Below are 23,661 nucleotides of genomic sequence, written 5' to 3'. Positions count from 1 at the left end.
AGACAACCGCCCAGTGCAGAGTGAAGGGAAAGAGAGTAAAAGATGTTTCCTATTAGCAGAGAAGTGTAAAATTCCACACTACTCTCTGCATTTTTCCAATCAAATAGGAACTAGATATAAAGCTTGATCAAATGATACAGAATTGTATGTGTATTTTCATGCAGCTTCAAACATTCCTCTTACCAGCCTTCCTGAATGTGTTTTCAAGATGTAGAGTTAAATTCTCCTGAGAAGACTCTTATCTGAATTGCTGGCTAAACTAGTTACAAGATGTACAAATTTTATCATCTGTGCAGTTGACAGTACAGAAAACTAATGTAATTTTTTGACTCTTCTAGTCTGTAGTACTTATCTTTTTTCTTTAAAACTTTCTACTGTATGAACAAAGGTACATCAATGTTTTTAAGTCACTAAGCAGTTTAGTGTGGAGATGGACAAGCTATCGCAGGTTTTTGAAGCTGAGTAATATGCTGATAAAAATGGGTCTTATGTTCTCTATGACAGTGCTGCTTCTACATTGACCGTCTCTGTCATAGACTTTTTGGTGAGCTATAAATATCCTGAAAAAAGTAAGTTACTTGATGGAGGAAGAAGAAAAGCTATGGTGCTAATAAGATGGTTTTCGTTTTCAAACAACAGATCTCTGTGGCATTTACAGGGCTTATATCAGTGGAGTAGTATAAAGATTTAATTAGGCTTATGTGGATGCTCTAATTTATTCATAATTTCCTCACTCATGACTAATTCGGTTACCCAAAACTTACACCAATATTTACAGGATATTCCACAAGATAATAAAAGATTTTTGAATCTTAATCACCTCTGTGCAGAGTATTGGCTTTTCATGACTTGCAGAGGAATTTGGTAGAAAGCAAGCTTTATAATGCTGCAAGCATGTTTCTTTCATGTCTTGCATGCTCTGGAATCTTAAATGGAAAACATCAAGGTAAGGCTAATAAAATACCAGATACTGGGGACTAGAATAGAGCCCCAAGGGCATAAAGGGGTGGACAGCTGTATGAAGACAAAGGTGTAATTCTGAGGCACAAGTAAGTTCATAAGGAGAGAGCACCTACTTGAAAAGCCTTTAGTATGTTGGAGGAAAGTATAGCAAGAACCAGTAAGTATAATTTTAAAAAGAAATAGATTAAAAGATGAGGCATTCAAATTTTTAACACCACAAGTGGTTATTCATTGGAAAAAGTACTGCCATTCACTTTGGATGGAGAGTATTTCAATATCTATTTGTAGCATCTTTCTTTAAAGATGTAGTTCCTGATGATGATGTTAAAATACCTTATATTGTATCTCTATACCAGAATAGCTCATATTAGACTGCTCTTAAAGTTCTTGTTTTAAAGTTCTGGTTGTTTTAAGAGTAACAAGTAATCTGTATATAGTGGTTCATGCAGTCTGATTAAATTTCCTTTCAGGGCAGTTATCTCTTTTTTGCATTTGACTGAATTTCACTTTTCTTCTTTGAATTGCTGAATTTTCAGATAACTCTGACTTTCTGGTTTTGTGTATGTATAAGTCCATATATGCAGATATGCAGCATATGGAAAGCAATGGCCTTATTTTTCTTGTACAATGGTTGACATCTATTTTTTGACAGTTTCCCTTAACTTTTCAGGTATTGTATGTTTAAATTCAGTCATTGTCACTTGAGATGTGTAACTTCGTTTTTATGTTGTTGTCTACATGGTGACTCTCAGAAGGCTCGATAGAGGAGCCTTCAACATCAATCTCTTAAATTGTTGAGCTTTAAATATTGTAAATGCACCTTTCTACTATTTTTTTCGTGGAAAGCTTGCCTGTACATATGTGTGTGTATATATAGAAATGTATCTCAATCTACTGTTCAGCTAGTGAGCAATTTTTCCAGCCTTGTATTCTCCTCTCTGTAACCTTCCCAACTAGTCTAGTTCTAGACTCAACTCTTAGCACTTTAAATTTACTCTTAGTGTTGTTCAACACCTCACTTGTTAAATATGTTAGTCCCTTGTTTCTTTTGCTTTATTCTATTTTTCTATGGTACTCTGATTTTTTTTTTTACTGTGAACAAGTCTTTAACTTCTTTTTCACCTTTATGAGTTTTTCCCCTTTTATATTTGAGTAACTTAGTTGACTGGTTTTTGCTTTCTCCATACAAAAATAAGCAAGTTACATTGTTGCTAAGTACAATTGTTTGTCGCTCCTGTTTTAACTACTAAACATGAAAATATACTTGAAGTGTAAGAAGTAAGACAGACTTTTATTTGTGGTTTGTTTTGTGGTTTTTTTTTTTTTTTATGCAAGAGCACTGGAACTATTTTGGGGCAGATGAGAACCTGGGTCCAGTAGCTGTGAGTATAAGAAGAGAGAAGCCAGAGGAAATCAAAGAAAATGGACCTCAGTACAACTACCGCATCATATTCAGAACCAGTGAGGTAAGCAGCTCAGGAATGATAGTAAAAGTAGCTAGGCGTGAGCAGGCGAAACCAGGTGGTATGTGTGGGGCTTGTGTGCTTTTCAGCATTGATAATAGATTTCTGTGTCTGCCACATATGTATAATCCAAGGATCTCCTAACAAAGTTATGCTGCGTGTTTATATCACACAGAATAGAAGCAGGTGTATCAGTGAGTGAGTTATTCCATAACATCCAATACAGAGGAAACTGTGAAGGTCGTCTTTGTTGAAGCTTGAGAAACTTACAGGAGCTATATTAGCTGGAAGCAAGCAAAGAGGAGGAAAATCACTTCCTCAACTTTTTTATGTGACAGTGGGTAGACCTGAGAAGCGTACTTTTTATACTTCGAAATGCTCTGCTAGAAATACTACTACTAATCTTTTCCAAGTATTATATTCCTGTAAAACTTAAATCCGTTGGATCATTTGAAATATTCTGACTACTGTTAGCTGTCAGTGATATTTTGAATATCAGTGTCTGTTTCACACAACATAAGTTACTTAACGTCCTTGATCTCTGTTGAGAATGGGAAAAACAGTATGTTGTGCTCCACTGCTGTTGCTAATCAACCTTTTCTCAATGCATAATTGAATAGCTAAGCTATTTTTGCTTTGTATGCTTAGCTTATGACATTAAGAGGCTCTGTGCTGGAAGATGCTATACCTTCAACTGCAAAGCATTGCACAGCCAGGGGACTTCCCCTAAAAGAAGTGCTGGAGTATGTGGTTCCTGAGCTGAATATCCATTGCCTAAGGCTGGCCTTCAACACTCCGAAAGTCACAGAACAGCTTATGAAGCTGGATGAACAGGGGGTAAGTGCAGAGTTACAGAATGAGGCAAATTGTCTTAAACTGTCAGATTACTGCCATGAACTACAAAATTACCTTTTAGCTTTTAGTGATTAGCATCGGTCTGTTAAAATGCCTCATTTAAACTAAAGCTTGTCATCTGTAGGGGGAGTTATGTTTCATGTTTTTGCCCCAAGTTTTGCAGAATATTTGGTATGTATGAAACAGAGTCCATTGCTCTAAGTAGTCTAAAGTTTTAGATTAATGTTATGGCAATTGTCCATTTTAATTGACTTAAAAAGAGACTAAGTGATTGTTTTCCAAAGACAGTGGGGAGCAGGGAGTTCTGTTCTGGTCGTCTTATAGCTATTATAATGAGAATAGAAATCTCCCATGTTATTAAATGTTCTGTTGTGATATTGTATTGATGCAACTATTACCAGGGTGCTGTCTGTCTCTCTCTCTCTCCCTCCTCCCTCCCCCCCCCCCCCCCGAAACAAACTACATGGCAAAATATTCTAAGCCTCTTATTCATACAAATGGTTTTCAATTAGGTGATAGGCCCCTGGTCTCTTAAAGACAGAACCAAGGCTCATAAGTTACACAGCTTAGGCTTAGCAAAATTTAAGTGTATGAGTGAAGTGAATTTTACAATTAAAACCTTTGACAATGACATTTAACAGCTCTGAGTGCTGACCCTGCCTCTTTCTCCTAGTCCCTTTTGCTTCTCATGATCAGCCTTTCCTGCACAGAATTAACATTGATGTTGTTATTTCTTCTTGCTGTCAGTCTAACATTGCCATCATAAAATTGAAAAAGGCCCAGTCATTATCTGTCCCACAAGGGAGAAAATATAGCTATTCAGAACAGGTTTATAAGTGACTATTATGAAGATTTTGTCAGCTGCAGTGTGATTTGGTCAATAAAATGGACATGACAGAGAATCCCCCACTAAACACCTACCAGAGCAGAACTTGAGCAAAACACTTTGTCCTCTAGTTAGTTTCAGAACCTCATCTCTTTCACTAAGAACATGATACAAGAGGATGTAGGTAGCTGTAGGTATCGCAGAGCATCCAGACTAATACAGGAGTGGTTACGTGTGGTCAGCCTAAGGTAGGTGCAGCCCAGTATTGTTACTGACCGTGACCAACAGTGGGTGCCTGGCTAAGAATATGAGAACAGGATAAGCATGGAGTGATATTTTCCTAGCTCCTGATAGCTTGTAGGCTTTTATAGGGCTCTCTATTCTACTCCTGTGCTTTACCAGTTTGATGAATCCTAGCTTAGTTAGTAATTTCTTATGTAGAAGTTTTTCCGTAGCTCTGATCATGATTTTGCCTCTCTGCAGATTTTCCAGTTCCCTTCCTCCTCTCCCACATCTATTTTAAAACAGTGCAGTTTTGAAAATGGTGAGAGATTTTGGTTTAGTGTGCTTTCTTATCTCTTCCCTCTCTAATAATTACTGATTTTTTTGTGTGCTTTTTGGCTACTACTGAACACTGACAGTATCTTTTCATGAACGCCAAAGATCCTTTTTCTTAAGGTTATAAGTTGGAGCTCGTTGCTGTAGGCACAAAGTGTGGGGATCACTTCAAGCTTAACTTGCACTGAGGCTCATCTGCCATTCTTTGGTCCAGTTATCCACTGTCGTAAGTTCCTTTGGGCTCTCACAGCCAGTCTTCAACTCCAATGCTGTAGAGTAATAACTCAGTAATGTCAGCAAACTTAGTTACCTTACTATTCATCACCTCTATCAGATAGATTGCAAAAGTGTGTGTTGAATACTGTATATCCAAGTTCAGATCCTGCCTTACAGTACTAATAATTTTCTTCAACTCCTTTTTGTCTTTTAGGCAGTTTCATGTCTGAGTTCCTTTTTCTGTGCCCTATAGATTATGAATCTATATCTTATTTTATATTTTTACATTATATAAGGAATATAATATACATTTATGTTATAGAATACATTAATATCTTAAGATTAAACTTTTTGAAGAAAAAGTTTTGTTAAATCTCTCTCAGAAATTCAGTTTACTCTGTATCAGCTGTACCTCCTGCATGTACTTATTGGCTCCTGCAGAGAACAACACTGCTATGAGCCAACGAATACGTAAGGGTGGGAGAGATGGGTTTAACCATATAGCCTGCTGAAAGAAAAATGGAATCTTTAGATGCTTACGCTGCTCAGTAGAACTATTCTCTTTCACATGATGAGATCCTAGCAAGTTGGAGGCCTGAGTGTTTTCCTTAGATAATTAGAGCAGTGATTCTAAATATGCACATCTTCAGTGCTTATGATTTGTTACCTGAACCTAAACCTAATCTGCATTTCATCCAGAATCAAGTTTGTCAGGCACCTGAAGACTCAAGGGTATCTTTGAATCACTTTCCAAAGTTTTCTGTTTCAGCAGTGGAGAAAATGGAATTTAATTCAACATGGCTCCATAAGTGAGCCTTTGGATTAAAGGATCAGTACCTTCCAGATATGCCCATCAAGAACCTGCAATCTCAATAGTGCTGATGGGAAAATTTTCACAAAGAAAAAAAATCTATTGGTTCTATTTTTTAAAATTAATTCCAAAATTATTTCTAGTAAATACCAAACTTGGAAAGTAATTTAGCAGAATTTGCTTTAGAAATCAGTTATGTCTAAAAATGCATGACGTTAAATTATCCTTATTTCATGTCCTATATGTTATTAAGCTCCCACAGCGTGGTATGTAGTATGGCTTTCTGTTACTATTTAAACTTTGGAGAATCGTTAAGGACAAGTGATAGTTAAAATTGTACTGTCTACATGAAAGTATTTTCTGTTTTTGTGGTAATGAAACAGTTTGACACATCTAACAGAGAAAGATAAGCACGCGGTACTAATTAGAAGCTGCATTTTTTTATCAATTCCAAGCTAACAGAAAAATTTGGGTAACAGCTGCTCTGCTAATTAGGTACACAGAATGTTTATCACTACTTCTTGCTGAGTGTCACACTGTTTCATTACAGCATGAACAGGTGCCTGTTTCATATAGCAAATAAGTTGTTTCGTATATTTAAAAGTTAAGACTACAAAGTGACCTTAGCCTGACTTAGCCATTTTCACCCAGTAACCCCTTCACTGAGCCAAATTCACATGCACCACTTTTGATTAAGATAGGCTATCGTTTTTCTATATTTGAGTGAGGCTTTAAAGCGGTTGTTTTCATATTTAGGAATTTGCAGTTCTTTATTTGAGTTTATCTGCTTTCAGCTTCCAGACTTCTGATGTCTTTCTCTGTTAGATCTTAAGAGTCATTTCAGTGTGAGATTTTTTTCCAGCAAAGGTTTTTCTATGCAGTGATTAAATCATCTGTTGGTCTTGTTTATGTTAAACTAAACAGATTGCACTTTTCAAGCCTTTCACTGCAACATATTTTCTCTGAATTTCATATCACTTTTATGGCTGAGCTCTGTCTGTTCTATTCTTTCAGTATCTGCATATGACATCCAGTTTTGGAATGGGAATGTTCTTCTTGCCCCTGTTCCATACTGGTGTTGTATGTCAAGTTGCGTGTGCCATACTTCCTCGTAGATTGCTAGAGTCATGGTAACATCTGCTGTTCTGTACATATGGCCCACATTGCTTGTCACCTGGCTGTTCTTTTATTAGCTTTATTAAAATGCTTTCATTTGAATGGCTCTATGTTAAAAAGCAATCCAGTTGTTCTGTAGGGCTACACTAGCTTCCTGATTAATTACCATCTACTAATTTTTGCCTTGAATGCAGAGTTCATGGTAACTTACTTTAGGTTTACTTCCAAATATGATTTAAAAACTTAAGTATCGGGGCAATTACTTATCTGTTCCAGTAGAAGTTCATGGCAATTCCTCATTCATAGAAATACTGTGAAATGTTAGTCAGTTTTTAATATAATTCTATATCTATAATATAAACTTAGTGACTGGTTAAATCCAAGATATGCTTTCCACTGTCTTTCACTGAGTGCTAGACAAATACTTGGTGTGCACTTTTCCCACACAGATAAGTATGTACATACTTTTAGATTCTTAAAATTAAGCTGCTACTGTATGTATTTTACCACAGCAGAATTCATCCTTCCACTCCTTTTTTAGCTTTTCCTTGGAGTTAATACACTTCAAATAACCCTAGATTTATCAGAAGGAGGTGTAGTAACGGGGATTGCATGCCTTTCTGCCCCCAGATCCGGTTTGTCTGATTCAGAAATACCAGCGCACATTGTCCTCATGAAACTTTGTTTGAAGTTCAGCAAATCTAAGAACACAGCTAGAAGGCATATCGTGCTCTTTGCATAATCCTTATTTAGTTTCTTAGGCTGATATTTTCAAAACAATAAAGGACAGTTGTTTGGTTGCTCATGGATGCTACGGACCCCATTTATGTTTTTGCCCTTGAAAAGACTTCCTTCACCCAAAATTGAAGCTTAAAAACTGTAGGTGCGCTTGGTGAGAATGGTTTTCTTTGTCCTAACTTGTTTTAAGTAAAATTACAGCTCTTGTTATTAGCAACGCAGCTCAGGCATTGTGGTCCCATGAAATACCATCCATCGTGTTTCCCTGGGAGCGGACAGAGAGCGTATCTGAGCAGCAAACTTTGCCTGAACAGTCCAGGACAGGACCTGCTACTGATGATACAGAAGGCTATGGCAGTTGCTCTGGCAGGAGCAACAGCAGTGCCACCTCTCACCACCCTTCCTCTCACCCCTCCTCTCTCCCTTCCTCTCTCCTCCCTTCCCACATGTCAGCAGTAGCTGGTCCAGGCTCTCTGTGAGCGCACACAGCCCTGTTGGTGGAAGGTGCTGAGTTTGGCTGCTGTGAGGCAGCAACCTTGCACTGAGTGGGATCATGGAGTTCACTAGCTAAGCAAAGGTCATAGAAATCCACCTACAAACCCCATCTAGCTCCTGTGATTCCTGAGAAAAAGAAAATTTAAATCTTAATCAGTCATTGTGCAGAAAGTTTAAAAAAGAAAACCCACACACACAAACACACACACAAACACACAAAAACACCCACACACAAAACCCCCAGATGGATGGCACGTGCCTAATCTGGATTGAGTATTGTGTACTCTGATGGTTGTTTTGAATTTTTCTTCTTTTTTTGAGAATGGAGAGTTGAAATCAATAATCATAATAAATTGTAGCGTTAATCTGCATGTGCTTGCTATTTGTTTACCAATAAATATCTTTGCTTCAAGTGTTAATACTTTGGTGTCCAAATTTGCAGTCTTTTTTTCTTAAAGGCGAATGTTTTTGGTTGGGTCACTAGTGCTGAAAGAGCATATTTCCTTTATAGTTACACAGAAACCATTTCAAATATTGAGCAATGAGAGAAAAGGAAATAGAAACGTTATTCAAGGCACAAAATTGATCCCCCCCCTTTCAGTTGCACTTCTCGAAGTTGGCCTGTGAATGTTTCTTTTGTAAGAAATAGATTGAGATGAGGGCAGGCTGAGAGAGTCGGGGTTGTTGAGCCAAGAGAAGAGTAGAGTCCGGGGAGACCTGACAGGAGCCTTCCAGTACTTAAAGGGAGCCTACAGAAAAGATGAGGAGGGTCTCTTTATCAAGAAGGGGCGGTTTATCAGGGAGTGTATTGATAAGACAAGGGGTAACAGTTTTAAACTGAGGGAGGGTAGATTTATGTTAGATAGAAGGAAGAAATTTTTTACTGTGAGGGAGGTGAGGCACTGGAACATGTTGCCCAGAGAAGTTGTGGATGCCCCATTCCTGGAGGTGTTCAAGGTCAGGTTGGATGGGGCTTTGAGCAACCTGATTGAGTGGAAGGCATCTCTTGTCATGGCAGGGGAGGTGGAACTAGGCAATATTTAAGATCCCTTCCAACCTAAAGTGTTCTATGATTCTATGCTGTACTCATATTTTATCATAAGAAATTTGGACATAGAAGATGCAAGTCAGGTAATCATTGCATCAGATGATAAAATATAGGACATTCTGGGAGGGGGGGAAGAAGCAGCCTACTCTGACTCATTACATATGCTTAACTTCAATGGGAGTAATCAAGCCAGGTTGATCTTTACCCTTCTTTTTTCCCTCCTTATTTTCCTACTGCTAATACTTTATCCCTGTTGCCATTCATCCTTTCTAGTAAAAGAAGAATACAGTGAAATTGCACTTTTCAGAGGTTTTAATTTCAAATTTTATGTTAATTAGAGGCAGAGTAGGACCACTTCTGAGGGCTTTTAAATTATCCTGCTGTAAATATAATAAGTTAAAATTAATGCATTTCAGCTTAGTTATGTGCGTCCACATCATCACAGCAGGTTCCAAAACCTTTTGTCTCACGACCTGTGGTAGACGCTTTGGGAGCAAGTCACAGTATGTTCAGATGACTTTGCTTCCAGTGCCCTGGCAAGTAACTGTTTTCATTTCCCACTAACCTGTAGCCCAAATTTGTAAATCTCATGCCAGTTTTGGTAGATTTTTCTTGTGACTTTGCTCTGGCAGATAAGCTTGGTATTTATTTAAAATGGAGCCTCTGCAGAAATTCATGTGTGGGAGAAAAAATTATTTACCCTGCAATAAGTAGGTGTTTTTACTAGATTAATTATACGCGTAAACTGCAAGACTCTGCGCTCTGCCAGTCAGAGTTCCTGCCTGTGAAATTGGTTCTGGAGATGGCAGTAAATGGTTGTGGGTGCTACTTTCTTCCCTTCTGTAGCTTCTGTTTCTGCAGTCCGGACATAACGGGCACAGATGTGGTATTTTTGTGTGTGCATCAGTTTGGAATTGGTGGGGACAGTTTGCTTTGAAGAATCACATTTATGATTGAATAGAAAATTACTTCATTAATATCTTCAGTTTCTGCTTTATTAGGAACATCGAGCATCAAATTACAGGAAATTGGAAGTAAAAGTCACAAATATATTTGAAGGTCTATGCTAGTAAACATTATGTTTAAAGTATTACCAGCATTTTTCAATTTAGCTGTTTTCTTTGTTACTGCATTTTTATGTCAAAGAAGGCCAGCTGAATGCCATGGTCTCTTTTCAACATTGCTGAAAGATGCATAGAGGTGAATAATTTTTCTCTTCCTTTTGAAGTGAGGGAATGTTAATTTTGTCACTTAAAGAAATGAGCACATGCTGTGCCCTACCCTTCTGCAGGGAAGGTTTAGCGTAGCACAGTAACCATGGTACCAGCCTAAGAGTGAGAGTCGAGTTCCTGACGTTTCTCAGCCAACACTTGCCACGTGGCTCAGTGTAAGACATTCACCACTTGCAAGCTGCAGTGTTGTCCTCATGAAAATAAGGAACATTAATGTTTGCTTCACTTCGGAAAGCATTTTGACATCTTCAGATGGAATATGCCATCATCGAGGCAGTTATAGTGGAAGACAGTGAGAATATTTGGAACTAGGCTAACATTTGAAATTAGACTGATAATTAGGTATTTTTTTCTTTGTGAAGTATGGGTTTAATAAAAAATCTGAAGTGAATTCAATAAGTTGCTGCATCGCTTGATATATATACAAGATTTTCTTTTTCCCTTTGCAGTTAAGTTACCAGCTTAAGGTGGGTATCATGTACTGCAAAGCTGGGCAAAGCACAGAAGAGGAAATGTATAATAATGAATCAGCAGGTCCAGCCTTTGAAGAGTTTCTTCAGCTCTTGGGAGAACGAGTTCGACTCAAGGGATTTGAAAAGTATCGTGCTCAGCTGGATACAAAGAGTAAGGCTTTTTCTTCCATCCCCCACCCCACCCCAAGTGAACAAAATACATTGTGTGGTTGCTAACTGACTTTTTGTAGAGAGTTCTTAAAAATAACCTCTTTGCTATAGGAAGGTAGTTGCTCAATAGTAGAAGTGGAAGCAGAGCAAGTATGTAATTTGATCCATACCCATATGGTCTTTCAATTCTGATAATTGTGGGATTTTTGTACTAATTTGGTATGAAATTTCACTAAAGCTGCAATAGAAAACCAGTAAGTATGGAACCATTATCAGCATTACAAATCCATCATCAGTGTGTTGTCTGAAGAGTAATCAATACAGTTGGTATGTCTTGATTTTTTTTAATGATGTGCTAATAGACTGTCACAAAAAAAGTTTTGCGAACCCACCTATGTAACTCCACCTTGACAAGTTGATCTATTGCTTTCCTGCTGTGTCTGTTGCATGTAGTTTTTCTTCTAGGCAGTTTCGTCTTACTCCTGCTATCAAATGTATTCGTTCCTCTGTGATTTTTCTTTTGAGTTACGGAAATGAAACTGGACTTGGCAGTTATGTTATCAGCTTTAATTGTAAGACATACTGCAACAAAAATGTGGTGGAAAGATGATCTTGGGTGACAGTATCTATAAAAGAAATTCCCTACTTTTGGAATCAAGATTGTAAAATACCTGTTTATCAGCTAGCGCATGCTATATTCCATTTGTAAATCTATTTTAAAATTCTCAGGGGAAAATCTTGGCCTTTATTCCTTTTCTCTGAGTATTGGAACTACCCAGTTCCTATGGAAATCTTTTGCTATTTTGCTCACTTGCAGCAAAGGAAATCAAATAAGGACTTGATTCATGAAAGCTGAAAAGCATTCATCGACTTCAGTGCAGCAAAAACAGCGCTCTTGTCATGGGTCTGCTATCAAATACAGTAACTTGCCATGCTTTAGTGTTTCACCATTTTACCATGTGTCCTCGATTCTTACAGGGATCACGTTGCCGTCTCCTCAGGCTGTTCTTGATCAACCTAATAATGACTCCTCAGAGGGTTGTAAAATTTCCTGTGGTTTTAAACCTAAATGAATACCTATTTTGCACACATTTACTAGTGAGCCAGCTTTCTTCTAGTTGCAGTACTTATCTTCCCTCTGTTCTGTTTACTCCCTTGAGTGCATTCACACATTGCAGTTGTCTCCTCTATGATTCTGTGATGGTACCCTTAATAAGCCAAGTCTCTCGTATTGGTATGGGAGGCATGGATTTCTCTGCTTGCCCCCATCACCCTCTGCCCATGCAGTATTACCTGGTGACCTTGCTATGCACTTGTCCGAGTTTGAATTCAGTTTCTTTAATTTTAGTGGCTAGGATTTATAAACACAATTCCAGATGAGATCCAGGCAGTTCCTTACTGTAACATTTCCTTGCCTTTACTGGAAATATATTACACAATTATTCTCAGGCTGCTTTTTCCTTTTATGCAGCTCCAAAGTGTTATTTTATCAGTTACAAAAATAAGCTAGGTCAAAAATGAAATGTATATAGAAAACAGAAAATATTTGTCGTTTTGTAGCTTTTGGTTTTATATTGTGACCGTTCTGTTACTTTCAGTAGCTAAAGTAAAATGCTCTCTTCCCTTTCTTCTGGTTTAATTATTTAAGACATCTGAAAAAAAACCATTTTTGGTGTCAGTCCACACACTGGTTCCTAGTACATGTAAATGCTGTATGATTAAGAGTTGACTCATCTGCTGAGATATACCCATGAAAGCTGTAACTGTGTCTTAAGCACTGGTTTGAAATTTTCTTCTAAACAGCAGAGTTTTCCAGTAACATTTGAGTTCCTTCTTGTTGCTTCTGACTCAAGGGAAAACTTTTGTCAGGTTTTGACTTTATGTACCTGTTGGACACAATGTAAACTTTAGGTTGACTGAATCTCTCCTGGTTTTAAGAGTGGTCTTCTGGTAATGAAGGTTTTCTACTCCATCTTGAGAGCTGACATGTCTTTTTCACTTTGCCCAGTAGACCTACCAGCTCCATTCTATATCTAAAAATAGAAAAATTGAGAGCCCTTACCTGAACGCTTCACTGTGATCAGAGATCAAGGGGGACGCTCTGAGTGGAATCTGCTGCTCTCCTGAAGGGTTTCCTGCATGTTCTTTTCAGTCAAGGTTTCCAAGTTCACGTGCATGGATCTTATTAGCTAGATCTGCTTAGGAACTCCAAAGTTGGTGAAATGTTTCAGGTTATGTTGTCTGCAGGCTCACTGAGGAAACGAGCAACTACACAGCATACAGGAGTTCTTAACGAGTTGGTTTAGACAGCAGCAAATGTGAACTATGGCAACGAACTTCTGTAATTTATCTTGCTGGTGCTAGATTTTCCTTTCTGGCGGTACGCAAAGCACAGACTGGGAGTGCTGGAAGAGAATGTGGTGTTTTGAGGGCATATCGCTAAGCTCTTTGCATAGCTACATTCGGAAACCCTTAGTGCCTATTCTGCATAGGAAATGACAAAAAAAAAAAAAAAAAGCCACCCTGTGGTAGGCAAAATCCTAAAGACCAGAGGTGGTTGAATACAGACAGGCAATACATCTTCAATAGTCTACATCTTCAATACTCTAAGTAATCAGTCAGTCTTTTCTGCCTTGACCCAAACACGGGAAGGCCTGCAGAGGAGGAGGTTGTGGTTGTTACCATGACTTAGGTTTATAGGGTTTTGTTGAAACAGCTAGGTCTAGGTGAGCTGCTCCCTCTTCTAGCTCTGCGCTCCTCTGTTGCTAGAGGTCACTATCATTAAATAGTTCTCGTGGTCTCATTATTCAGGAAATTTTCCTGCATTAAAATTCTGTTTAATGTCAGCATGGTTGATTGCAAAGGTGCTCTTAAAAACAAATGTCTGTTCATTAACTTGCAAGAAAGGTCAGAGCTCTGTAGGCTACTTTGCTAATTCTTATTCCTTTGACAATACTTTGCAACCTATGAAAAGCAGGTGCATGATATAAGACATGATGGAAAGATTTTTCTCAGTGTGGAGGGCAGCTGATTCATATATGTACTCTGGAAATTTTCACAAGATGTTTTTAATCTATGCAGATTTAGAAAAGTAAAGTTGCTCTAGTAAAAGCCAGTTTCAGAACAGCTGTTGTTTTAGAAATTTTTAGAATTAGGGGCCTAATTTGTAAGTATCCGTAACAGAGCTGATTTTTAAAAGGAGGTATCTCATGCATCGTATTTGAAAGCCTATTTAAGTATATTGGATCCTTCAAGGGCTTTAGTTTTGGATCTCTGCCAGTGACACTGTGGAAAAGAGCTGCTACTTTAAAAGTTTTGTTTGTATATTTCTAGAATTACCAGAGGGAAAGCAGCCTATTGCCTGGCAGCCTGCAGTCTTTGGATAGGAAATAGAGCTTGAAAATGTCATCTATCCCGCAGTTGCTAGGAAGTTTCTGGGCGTCACTGTAAAACAATAAACATCACAGTAATCTTTCAAATTATAACTTAAGTCATTTTTCTTCATTTTCTAGTTGTAATGCATGCTTTATTTCCTCCCCCCTCACTTGGTCTTATTTCTCAATATTTTAAATTGGTAAATGGGGTCAGCGGGATAATGAAAGGCCTGGTCATCCGGCGTGTGTGTCCAGCAGAGTGGTGGCGTGGTTGGTGCAGGAAGTGAGAGAGATTGACCAATGTGAGTTGTAGGAGTTCATGAGTTGTCTATTTGACGAGATTATAAACTTAGCTAATAATGGTAGGTTTCTGTATTAGATGTTTATACTACATGACTTTTTGTTTAAGACATGGTGAGAAGAATATAAAACCAGTACAAGAGATATTAAATAGATTGAAGTCCATTCATTCCCTATATTTTTAAATTTACATTTCATTTAGGGGTTTTTAGTAAACCCCAATGTTTCTAATGAAATAATACAGATAGATTACCTCCTTAACTTGTACTATTTAACAACATTCAACCACGCGGAGGTAAGAATAGACTTACTGTTGGGTCTGAGACATTTGCTGGGAGACCAATAGCCAAAGGAGGTCAGAGGTTCCTCGGTTGCTTAAGAAGCAGAAATGTGGATGGGGGTGAGTCCATCTGCATTCTTTGTATTGTTGCTATATAAATACTTTTGTATGTTACGAAATAAAGGATTCTGTCCTCAGGAAGAGGACAGAAAACAACTGGATATTACAGAAGTTGAACGTGAGTGCTTGGTGTAATCCTTGTGTATAACAGGAAGGAGAGCAGGTTTGAAAGGTGCTGAGCTGAATGTGGGCCAGTAACTAGGAGAAACTAGTAATAAGGCAGAGCTGCTTGTTCTTGTGCCTTTAATTGTGAGCACTGCTGCAGTTTGTAGCAATGGCTGTTCCTTCTCCTGCCTCATAGTATAATTTTTTTTGTTGTTTTCCTACAGTTCCTTGCAACACATTTTCCTTTGAAACACTGAGTTAGATTTTTTTCCTACTGGTAATGGTTTTTATACAGTTTTCTAGTGCAGAGATTTTAAAAGCTGCTGCAGAAGCAGGCTGACAAAGTCGTATGGCTTCAGTGAGGTTTAGAGCACTGTTGGTGTTGGAAAAAAAAATTAAATAAGAGCCTGTTAAGACAGTCCTGGCAAAGGTAGCTGAGAGATGTTGGAAGGACAGAAGAATAAGGTGGATTTTTAAAGGTGAGTAATGATGGAAGGAAAAGAACATCAGATAAGCCCTCAGCTAAGTAACCAAATCCAGTAATTGGACTGAGAAGGCAGCATCAATAGGTATGCCATAAACTGATGGCAGGAGGGGATGTCTTCAGTGTGAAAAAAGGTGCTAATGAATTGGTAGATCCCTGGGGCCTCTGTTAAAAACAAGGAAATCAAAGTAGATTGCAGTGCTGGCTTACAGTTCATACCTTGAAATGGTGGATAGTATTCCAGTGTGCAGTCTTGGATTTTACTGTAATGGCAGTGATTTGATTTAAAGCAAACACCTGTAATTATTGTGAAGTACTTCAGAAAGACTGTTCTGGACTTAGAAGAAAGAAGAGATCTGAATGGTGAGAAAGTTGCACGGTCTGTACTGGATATGAATTTCTCTTTGTAGTTGGATTTGAATAACAGGGATTTAAGCTGTGAAGTACTTGGAAATAAGTGGAATCCCTAAATGTGTCATTTGGACTGTAGCCTTATTACTTAGTTTGCAGAGGCAGTGCTGTTCTGAGCAAGAACCCTTTTCTGCCTGAAATGAAGTCCATCCAGGAAAGTTGAAACTTTGGCTTAAATCCATAGGTGGTGTTCTAGCATTATTTTTTTTTTGTCAGAATTGCTTTATTCTTTAGCTCTTCCCACCAGCCCCTTTTGGCCCCTTCCCCTCTTTTGGGGCCTTCCTTCCCCTGCCTGTCATCTTACCCGCTTCCCTTTCTTTTTGCACCTGCTCCCCCTTTCCAGTTTTTTGTAATGTTTTTCTGTGCTCTATTTAGGGAAGGTGATATACAAATTAGCCTATTCACGGTTAGATTAAAAAAAAGACAATAAGGAGTTATGCTGATGTTTAGGTGACTTTCAGGTGCATCTGCCCCCTTCCACGTGCATTGTCATGATCAGGCAGAGGATAGAGGCTGCTGTGAACTGAGTGCAAGATGAAGCGATTCCCTTTCAGCTGCTGTGCTGTTGTAATTAGCATTAAAAAGAAAATATTTGGCAGTTAGCTAGTTTTCCATAATGGAATGTTGAGTGCTGGAAAGCAGAACCCAATCTTCTTGAAACGTTAACTGAGAAATTTTTTTAAATGAGTTTCTAGGAATCTTTTCTTTTTCTTATTTCCATTTTATTCTGTATAGATGATTTGGAAATGCAAAATCTTTGTGCATCTGTAATGTAGAAAACTTTCTATTTCTTTTTATGGAAGATGTTGCAGTCTTTCATTTACAGCAAACCTACCTCTATTTTATTATTCTGAATTTGACAGAAAACAAAAGTCTTGTCCAAGCCTATACCCAACATCTGGGGAAATAAACTATATATTTATGTTATCGTAAATGCCTCACAAATCTCAGAACTATTATATCCTTAGTAACATGATGTCTCTGCTAATAAAAAATGCCAACGTGTAGTATTTAGCAGCTTTTTAAAATACATTGCTATAAATAGCTGAGACAATATAATATAGTACTATGTTTCTATAACTTCAAATAACCAGGGTGCTTTTTTCCATATATAAATCTCATTACTTTTAAATTTCTGTTTGAAAATGGGCTTTTTGCACTGTAGACAGCAGTTATATTTAATAGAATATATTCACTATTTCAGCTTTAAAAGAGTTACTACTTTAATGGAACATTTTACGGTCTTTTTTTTTGTGTGAGAAAGAAAAAGTAGAAACAGAAGTTCCCAGTTTGCCTGTAATCGTGTTGTCTTCAACCAATACTCTGTCAACTTTAATATCTGCTCTTCTTTTTTCTTTCTAAACTTCATAATCCTAGTTTTTATCATTTTCCCTCCACACGGAAGTCTCTCCATCCACATATAATAATTTTTGTGGCCTGTTTCTGGAACCCTTCTCTTTCTTCTATAACTTTTAAAATGGGGTGGCCAGAACCCCAAACAGGGTGAGATTACCTTTGATTAATATACCAGCATCATAATGGCAGCGTTGTGGGCTTTTTTTTCATCATCAGCTGTAAGCATACTGGCATCCTATTTGGGTTTTTGACTGCTCCTATCTATAAAGCACCTGTTTTGGAGAAGGTTTTATCTGACTTCATTACAGTTAATTTAGAGTCCTGATATTTAGGTTTAGAAGAAGCCATTCTGTTCTCTCATATATTGTGGGTTATACGTCCATTGATATTTAATTATGCATGAGAACATGGTATTCATTCGCAGTATCTGTCTACCTTCCTTCCTGAAGTCCTTTTCACATTCCTTACAGATCAGTTTCATTCCAATTAGCCTGAGATACCGGGTGGTGTCTGAAAATTATTTCAGACTTTGGTATCACTTTTCGTGCTTAAATAGGCTTTCTTCAGGGTTTTCTGATATAAATTCCCGATTCCTAACAAGTTCTTCGTTGGGAAAAGTACACAAAATTATATGTGCCATCTGTGTGTGTCATTTGCTTTGGCAGGTGAATAAGCTCTGGGTAATTTTTTACTTGCTGACATTTCAGCTAGGAGCAAGGATGAGTAGGAATTCTTGTTTTGCCTGATGATTTTCTTGGGTAATAATGAAACTTTGTTTTTAAAAGTTTTTAAAAATAATACTTTTATTTTCTTTTTTCTTTATCTGAAGCTGATTCAACAGGTACTCACTCTCTGTACACAACATACAAGGACTATGAAATCATGTTCCATGTTTCTACTATGTTGCCATATACGCCAAACAACAAGCAACAGGTAAGATGGACCATGCCTATTTAGAATTAATTTTTCCTCCATCTCAAAAGTAGCTGAACTATCGAATATTTTTTATGACAACTTCCATTTGTTACTAGTAAAGAAAACAAAGAATCGAAAGTATCAAAAGTAAAACTGGCCATCTGTGTGTCAGGAAGATGAGCAAAGGAGATCGTTGTAGGTACATCATAGGTAGATTTTTCTCTGTAGGACCTTTTTCCTGTTTAATTATGCATTATTTACCAAAACATGATGTAAATATTATACAATAATGCCAGTAGCACATCTGTGTTACATAAACAAGAGTTCATATCTTACATCAAAGTAATAGTGTTCCTGACAGGATTTTCAGCCTTCTGCCATGAAGTCCATTGCACTTTAAGGACTGCATTCAGCAAATGGCACCGTGCACAGAATCAGAGGTGACGCGTGGGTGGTCCAGCGCACTACGCAGCACTACACAAGAAGACATGAGACAAAAAATCCTTTTTTTGTTTTAATTTTTTTTTAATACTGAAGAGCTGTGTACGCTGACCTGCTTTGTTACTCTGAAGTACCTGGCCTTGTTAAATATGGGGCCATCGTGTTGTGTATGATGTGTATGCAGTGTTATTTTGTGTTTCTGCAAATAGAATAGACATTTCCTTTAACAATAAAAGGTACCACAGCATTCTTTTTAGTTTGCTTTTGTACACTGAATGTTATACTCCTTTGAAGTTTACCTTTCTCTTTTACTGTAGTCTTGGGTTTACTGAAAGAAGCCTATCAGGAAATTATTGTAGTGTGTCATAAGGACAATGACAACTATTTTTGATTTGAAATAGAACCTACATCTGGCTTGTAAAAATGTGTGAAGTGGGGAATGTTTTCCAGGTTCCGTGCATTACCGACTACACTGATACTAGCAGGTTTTGTTGTTGTTTTTTCCTCTTTATTTAGCTTAAAATTTTCCCTAACAAGATTTTCCTGAATGTTACATGTAGAAATTATATTGTTAAGCAAATGAAGATGCCCGTGCCTGAAATTTATTAGACTAATGACTAACATTCTGGTACTTATCATATAAATACTTAGCTGTTTCAGTTTTCAGCTTGAAGTACCATTTGGAATTAAAAAAAATTGAATAGTGATTTATAATAGTAAGAAATAAATAATTGAAAATAGTGGAAAGACTGTTTTAACTTATGAATCTTCTTTTTTTTGTTGTTTGGTTTTTGTTTTGTTTTTTGTTAAAGCTTCTGAGAAAACGACATATTGGAAACGATATTGTGACAATAGTTTTCCAGGAGCCGGGAGCACAACCATTCAGCCCAAAGAACATTCGATCCCACTTCCAGCACGTCTTTGTCATCGTACGAGTGCACGGTCCCTGTACTGACAGCGTTTGTTACAGGTAGCTATTGCTAGTTTCACTGAAAACATGGAATTTGAGTGCAAAGGGAGGTGTCAGCCTCTCTTACATTATCCGTAGGGAAACATAATAAAAGATACGGGTTGAGGACATTTTGTGTTCTGTATTCACATGACCCTTTTTAAAAAGCATATAGACACACACGAGTATGTAAAGGAAACACACCCAATGACAAAATTAATGCTGTCAGTATGTGTGCGTACACACATGTGTGCTCACACATGTATATGTATAAAATTCAGGATTTTAGCATGATTTTAAAATTCTGTTCTCTCTTCCCTTTTATTCTCTTCATTAAGGGTATGCCAGAAGAGTATTTCTATTATGATTCTTATGAATTCACATTTTGTTTGATAATTTGTGCATCTGAGCTTATGTTCTCTTTTTGAAATTAAGACAGTGAAAAAGTATGACTAACTGTTCAGAAAGAAGGGAGGCTGTCTGAAATATTTTGTCATGAGATATCCATTTCTTATCTCATTTCAGTCCAACAAAGAAATTTCAGAGCATTATGTAGCAATTAAAAAAAAAAAAAATCTTAGAGTGACCTTAAGGTCAATATGATTAAAATAGAAAATGGTAATTGATAGCAACATATAGTAAAGAATTGCAAGATAATATTCCTATTTAGGATAAACTTTTTTAAGCAAATGGAAAGCATATAGAAATAATGGGTTTGAGTTACGCTTCTTTTACGATCAATGAAACTTTTTCCCTTTGTTACATCCTGAACTCTTAATGTGTTTTTATTTTTGTGTTGACTGATTTCAGCAAACTTTTTTAAAGCTTCTTTATTTAAAAAATGAAGTGTCAGAGTAATGGAGTTAGAGTAGTTTTCTTGAAATGAGGTAGCCTTAAAATTAACTTGTCTTTACTGAAACACAAATGTTCACCTAAGTGTTCCACTCAGTCAGGTGCTTATTTTAGAGGAAGAGCTAAGACTGGTGTGTCTGTGATGGTGTATTCATGTTTTTCAAGTAAGTATAGTCAGATTTAAAGGCTTTTCTCTCCCCATAACTTTTTGGTAAAGCTCACACAGCACTTCTGAAAGTGATGCTGAGCTTTGTACACGTATTAAACTCTCCTGGAGTAGGTGTGTTCATGATTATACTCATTTGAAGGGAGGTTATTGACAAATTCCACTGCTGCATAATTTATGTGGACGTAGCTTGTTCTTAAACTTTTAGACATATGTTTCAGTTCTTATTCTGTAGAGAAACTGATTTTGAAGTAAAGGGAAAGTAGGAAGTATATCCACAAGGGCTACAGATGCATTTTCCATTGGAATTGGGTATTAGAAACACAGAGAAAGATCTGCTTTTGGTTATTATTTTAAATAATATGGCTGCATATTTTCAATTTCTTCCTTTTGGAAGGTATGGGAAAGATTTATACGTGTTATACCTTAATGAAATTAAATATCTCAGGGTTCTATTTCTGACCTTCAGACTTCTGAAGCACATTCATTTTTCAAGTGTTCACAGCTACAAAGGCTGGAACTTTACTGGTTACTATTAGTGAATAAAATGTGAGAATTTCAGCTTTAGTGATGCTACAGGCGTAAATATTAAGGGAGGGGCAGCAGGTAGGGAAAAAAATGAGTGTGAGTGTTCATTTGGATACAGGAGACCACCAGAGCATTGTATGTTCTAAGTACTGTCTTTAAGATTAAAATCCTTCAGGCTTTTTGTCATCTTAGTGCAAACATGATTTAAATTTCTAATATTCCATTAGGAAGAGTTTTTCTAGGAAACTTTTCAAAGTAAGTTTGACCTCTTTTTGATGGAATTATTTGGAACAGTTTCATAGATTCATAATTCTAGACAAAACAGGAAGCCATGTAGCATAAAAATGTACTGGAATTTATATTAAAACTACATAAAAGGAATAAAATCAAGCACTGTCTTGGCCAGTGATTCGCCCTCTCAACTAAGATAAACGATATTTCAAAAGTCTGGCTTCTCTGTTGGCCTCGTTCACTTTTTAAAACTTCTCTAGCATATGTTAAAGATTAAATTCTTAGTCCTGTGATTCATGATACTGAAAACCTAATCAAACAAAATGTCACTGGTAGTTTTTCATTACATCCAGTAATTGTGTTTAACGCTTAAACTTCTATCTCTTAATAACAGACATTTTAGGACTACTGAAGGTGATCAGGTCAGATGGTTGCATCATAAGCAGCCCCTGTTGCATACTTTTAGATATATTGGCCTACCTTTGAAGGAAATATGACAGTCAATGACATCTTTCAATATCAGTTGCCAGAAAAAATAATTTTAAAAAACCCAAAAACCAACAAAATCAAAACAAACAATCAAAACCCACCACCACCCAAACCCAGAAGGTATGGTTAAAGATTGGGTGACTTAATTTTTGGTTTTGGTGTTTCTGTGTTCCCCCTCAAAAGAGCTTTCCTCGTATTTCTGCAGTCTCAGTTACTGATTTTTTGGGCAGATTTCTCTGATCATGTTTGAGGAGTCAGATAAGTTAGAACTAAGTGTGAAAATGACACCAGCTAGTCTTCCCAATCAAGTACCACGTATGTTTCTAGTGAGTTTCAGTTCCATCCTGATTTTCTTTGTAAAACTCCCTTACCATGATATTCTGGCCAAAATTAGTTAATGATTTTCCAGATCTAGTTATAGATATAGTGGTAAATCATATTCGAACTGTTGGAGTATTTCTTGTTCCAATGCTGTAGGGAGTACAGTTGTCAGTCTCTTCTTAGGACAGATTTAGGCCAAGTGAATGATACTGGACTGGAACGGCAGACCTTCAGTGATGACAAACAATTCTTACCACCTCTGTATCAAAAGAGAATTGACCAGGGACAATAGCTAAGCTTTTCAGCATGGCCTAAGGCAATCTTATTGTCAGTCCATCACTTGGTATGGAAACTAAAAGGAAGAGCTGAGAAAGAAAGCATCTATTTCTAATACATGTATCCAAACTTTGAAGAAATTTTTTTATTTCTAGTATTTCTGGAGTCTGCTTCTAGCACTAGCATGCAGTATCAGCTAGTACAGTTTTGATGCAGAAATGTAAAACAATCTGTAGTGTGATGTATATATATGCATTTAGTCACTGGAACTTGATTCTCACAGTGAAACTGGCCTTGTGAGTTGACTTTATTGTCTTTATCTTTTTAATGTGTCTGCTTTATCTATATTTCTAGTATTGATCATACACTTCACATTGCTTTCAGATGAGCGTTTCAGCTTTAGGTAGCTGAATTATAAGCTATCCTTTATAATAGGGTGTGTTAGAAATCTTCTATTTATAGCGATGTCATGGTTTTAGCTGGGATAGAGTTGATTTTCTTCACTGCTGCTGGCCTAGTGCTGTGCTTTAGACTTAGCATGAAACAAATGTTGAGATAACACACAGATGTTTTGGTTGTTGCTGGGCAGTGCTTGTACTAGTCAAGGGCTTTTCCAGCTCCCCATGCTCTGCTGGGTGCACAGGCAGCCAGGAGGGGAGGAGGCACAGCTAAGGGAGCGGATCCAACCTGGCCAAAGGGATATTCCGTATCATGTAACGTCATGCCCAGTGTGTTACCTGGGAGGGGCTGGCCGGGGGAGGGAGGCAGCAATCACGCATCAGGGACAGGCAGCATCAGTTGGCGGGTCGTGAGCGGTTGTATCATTTGTGTTTCTGGTTTTTTCCCTTTTTCCCTTTTCCTTTTTATTATATTATCATTATTGTTATTAATATAATAATCATTATTATTTTAATTTAATTATTAAACTGTTCTTATCTCAACCCACAAGTTTTGGGGTTTTTTTTTGTTTTGGTTTTTTTTTTTGCTTTTGCTCTTCTGATTCTTTCCCCCATCCCACAGGGGTGGGGGGAGTGAGCGAGCGGCTGCGGGGTATTTAGTTGCTGACTGAGGCTGAACCACGACAACTGAAAACAAACAGAATTCAGAACTACCATACAT

At 37.4% G+C, this 23,661-nt stretch overlaps 1 protein-coding gene across 5 annotated transcripts in view; it reads left to right on the top strand.

The window, feature by feature from the left end:
- Positions 1–23,661, top strand: part of SIPA1L1 (signal induced proliferation associated 1 like 1) — a 232,340-nt gene that overhangs the window by 162,400 nt on the left and 46,279 nt on the right. For all 5 annotated transcript variants that reach the window (XM_075105743.1, XM_075105742.1, XM_075105739.1 and 2 more), the window contains 5 exons: positions 2,299–2,429; positions 3,075–3,263; positions 10,771–10,945; positions 18,204–18,307; positions 19,543–19,700. In XM_075105743.1, coding sequence (XP_074961844.1) covers positions 2,299–2,429; positions 3,075–3,263; positions 10,771–10,945; positions 18,204–18,307; positions 19,543–19,700 — 757 coding nt within the window. The remainder of the gene's footprint in view (positions 1–2,298; positions 2,430–3,074; positions 3,264–10,770; positions 10,946–18,203; positions 18,308–19,542; positions 19,701–23,661) is intronic.

This window comes from Phalacrocorax aristotelis, chromosome 10 (assembly GCF_949628215.1).
Source record: "Phalacrocorax aristotelis chromosome 10, bGulAri2.1, whole genome shotgun sequence".
Classification (NCBI taxonomy): domain Eukaryota; kingdom Metazoa; phylum Chordata; class Aves; order Suliformes; family Phalacrocoracidae; genus Phalacrocorax; species Phalacrocorax aristotelis.
The sequence above is the reverse complement of the archived record's forward strand: the minus strand, read 5'-3'. Positions and strand labels throughout refer to the sequence as shown.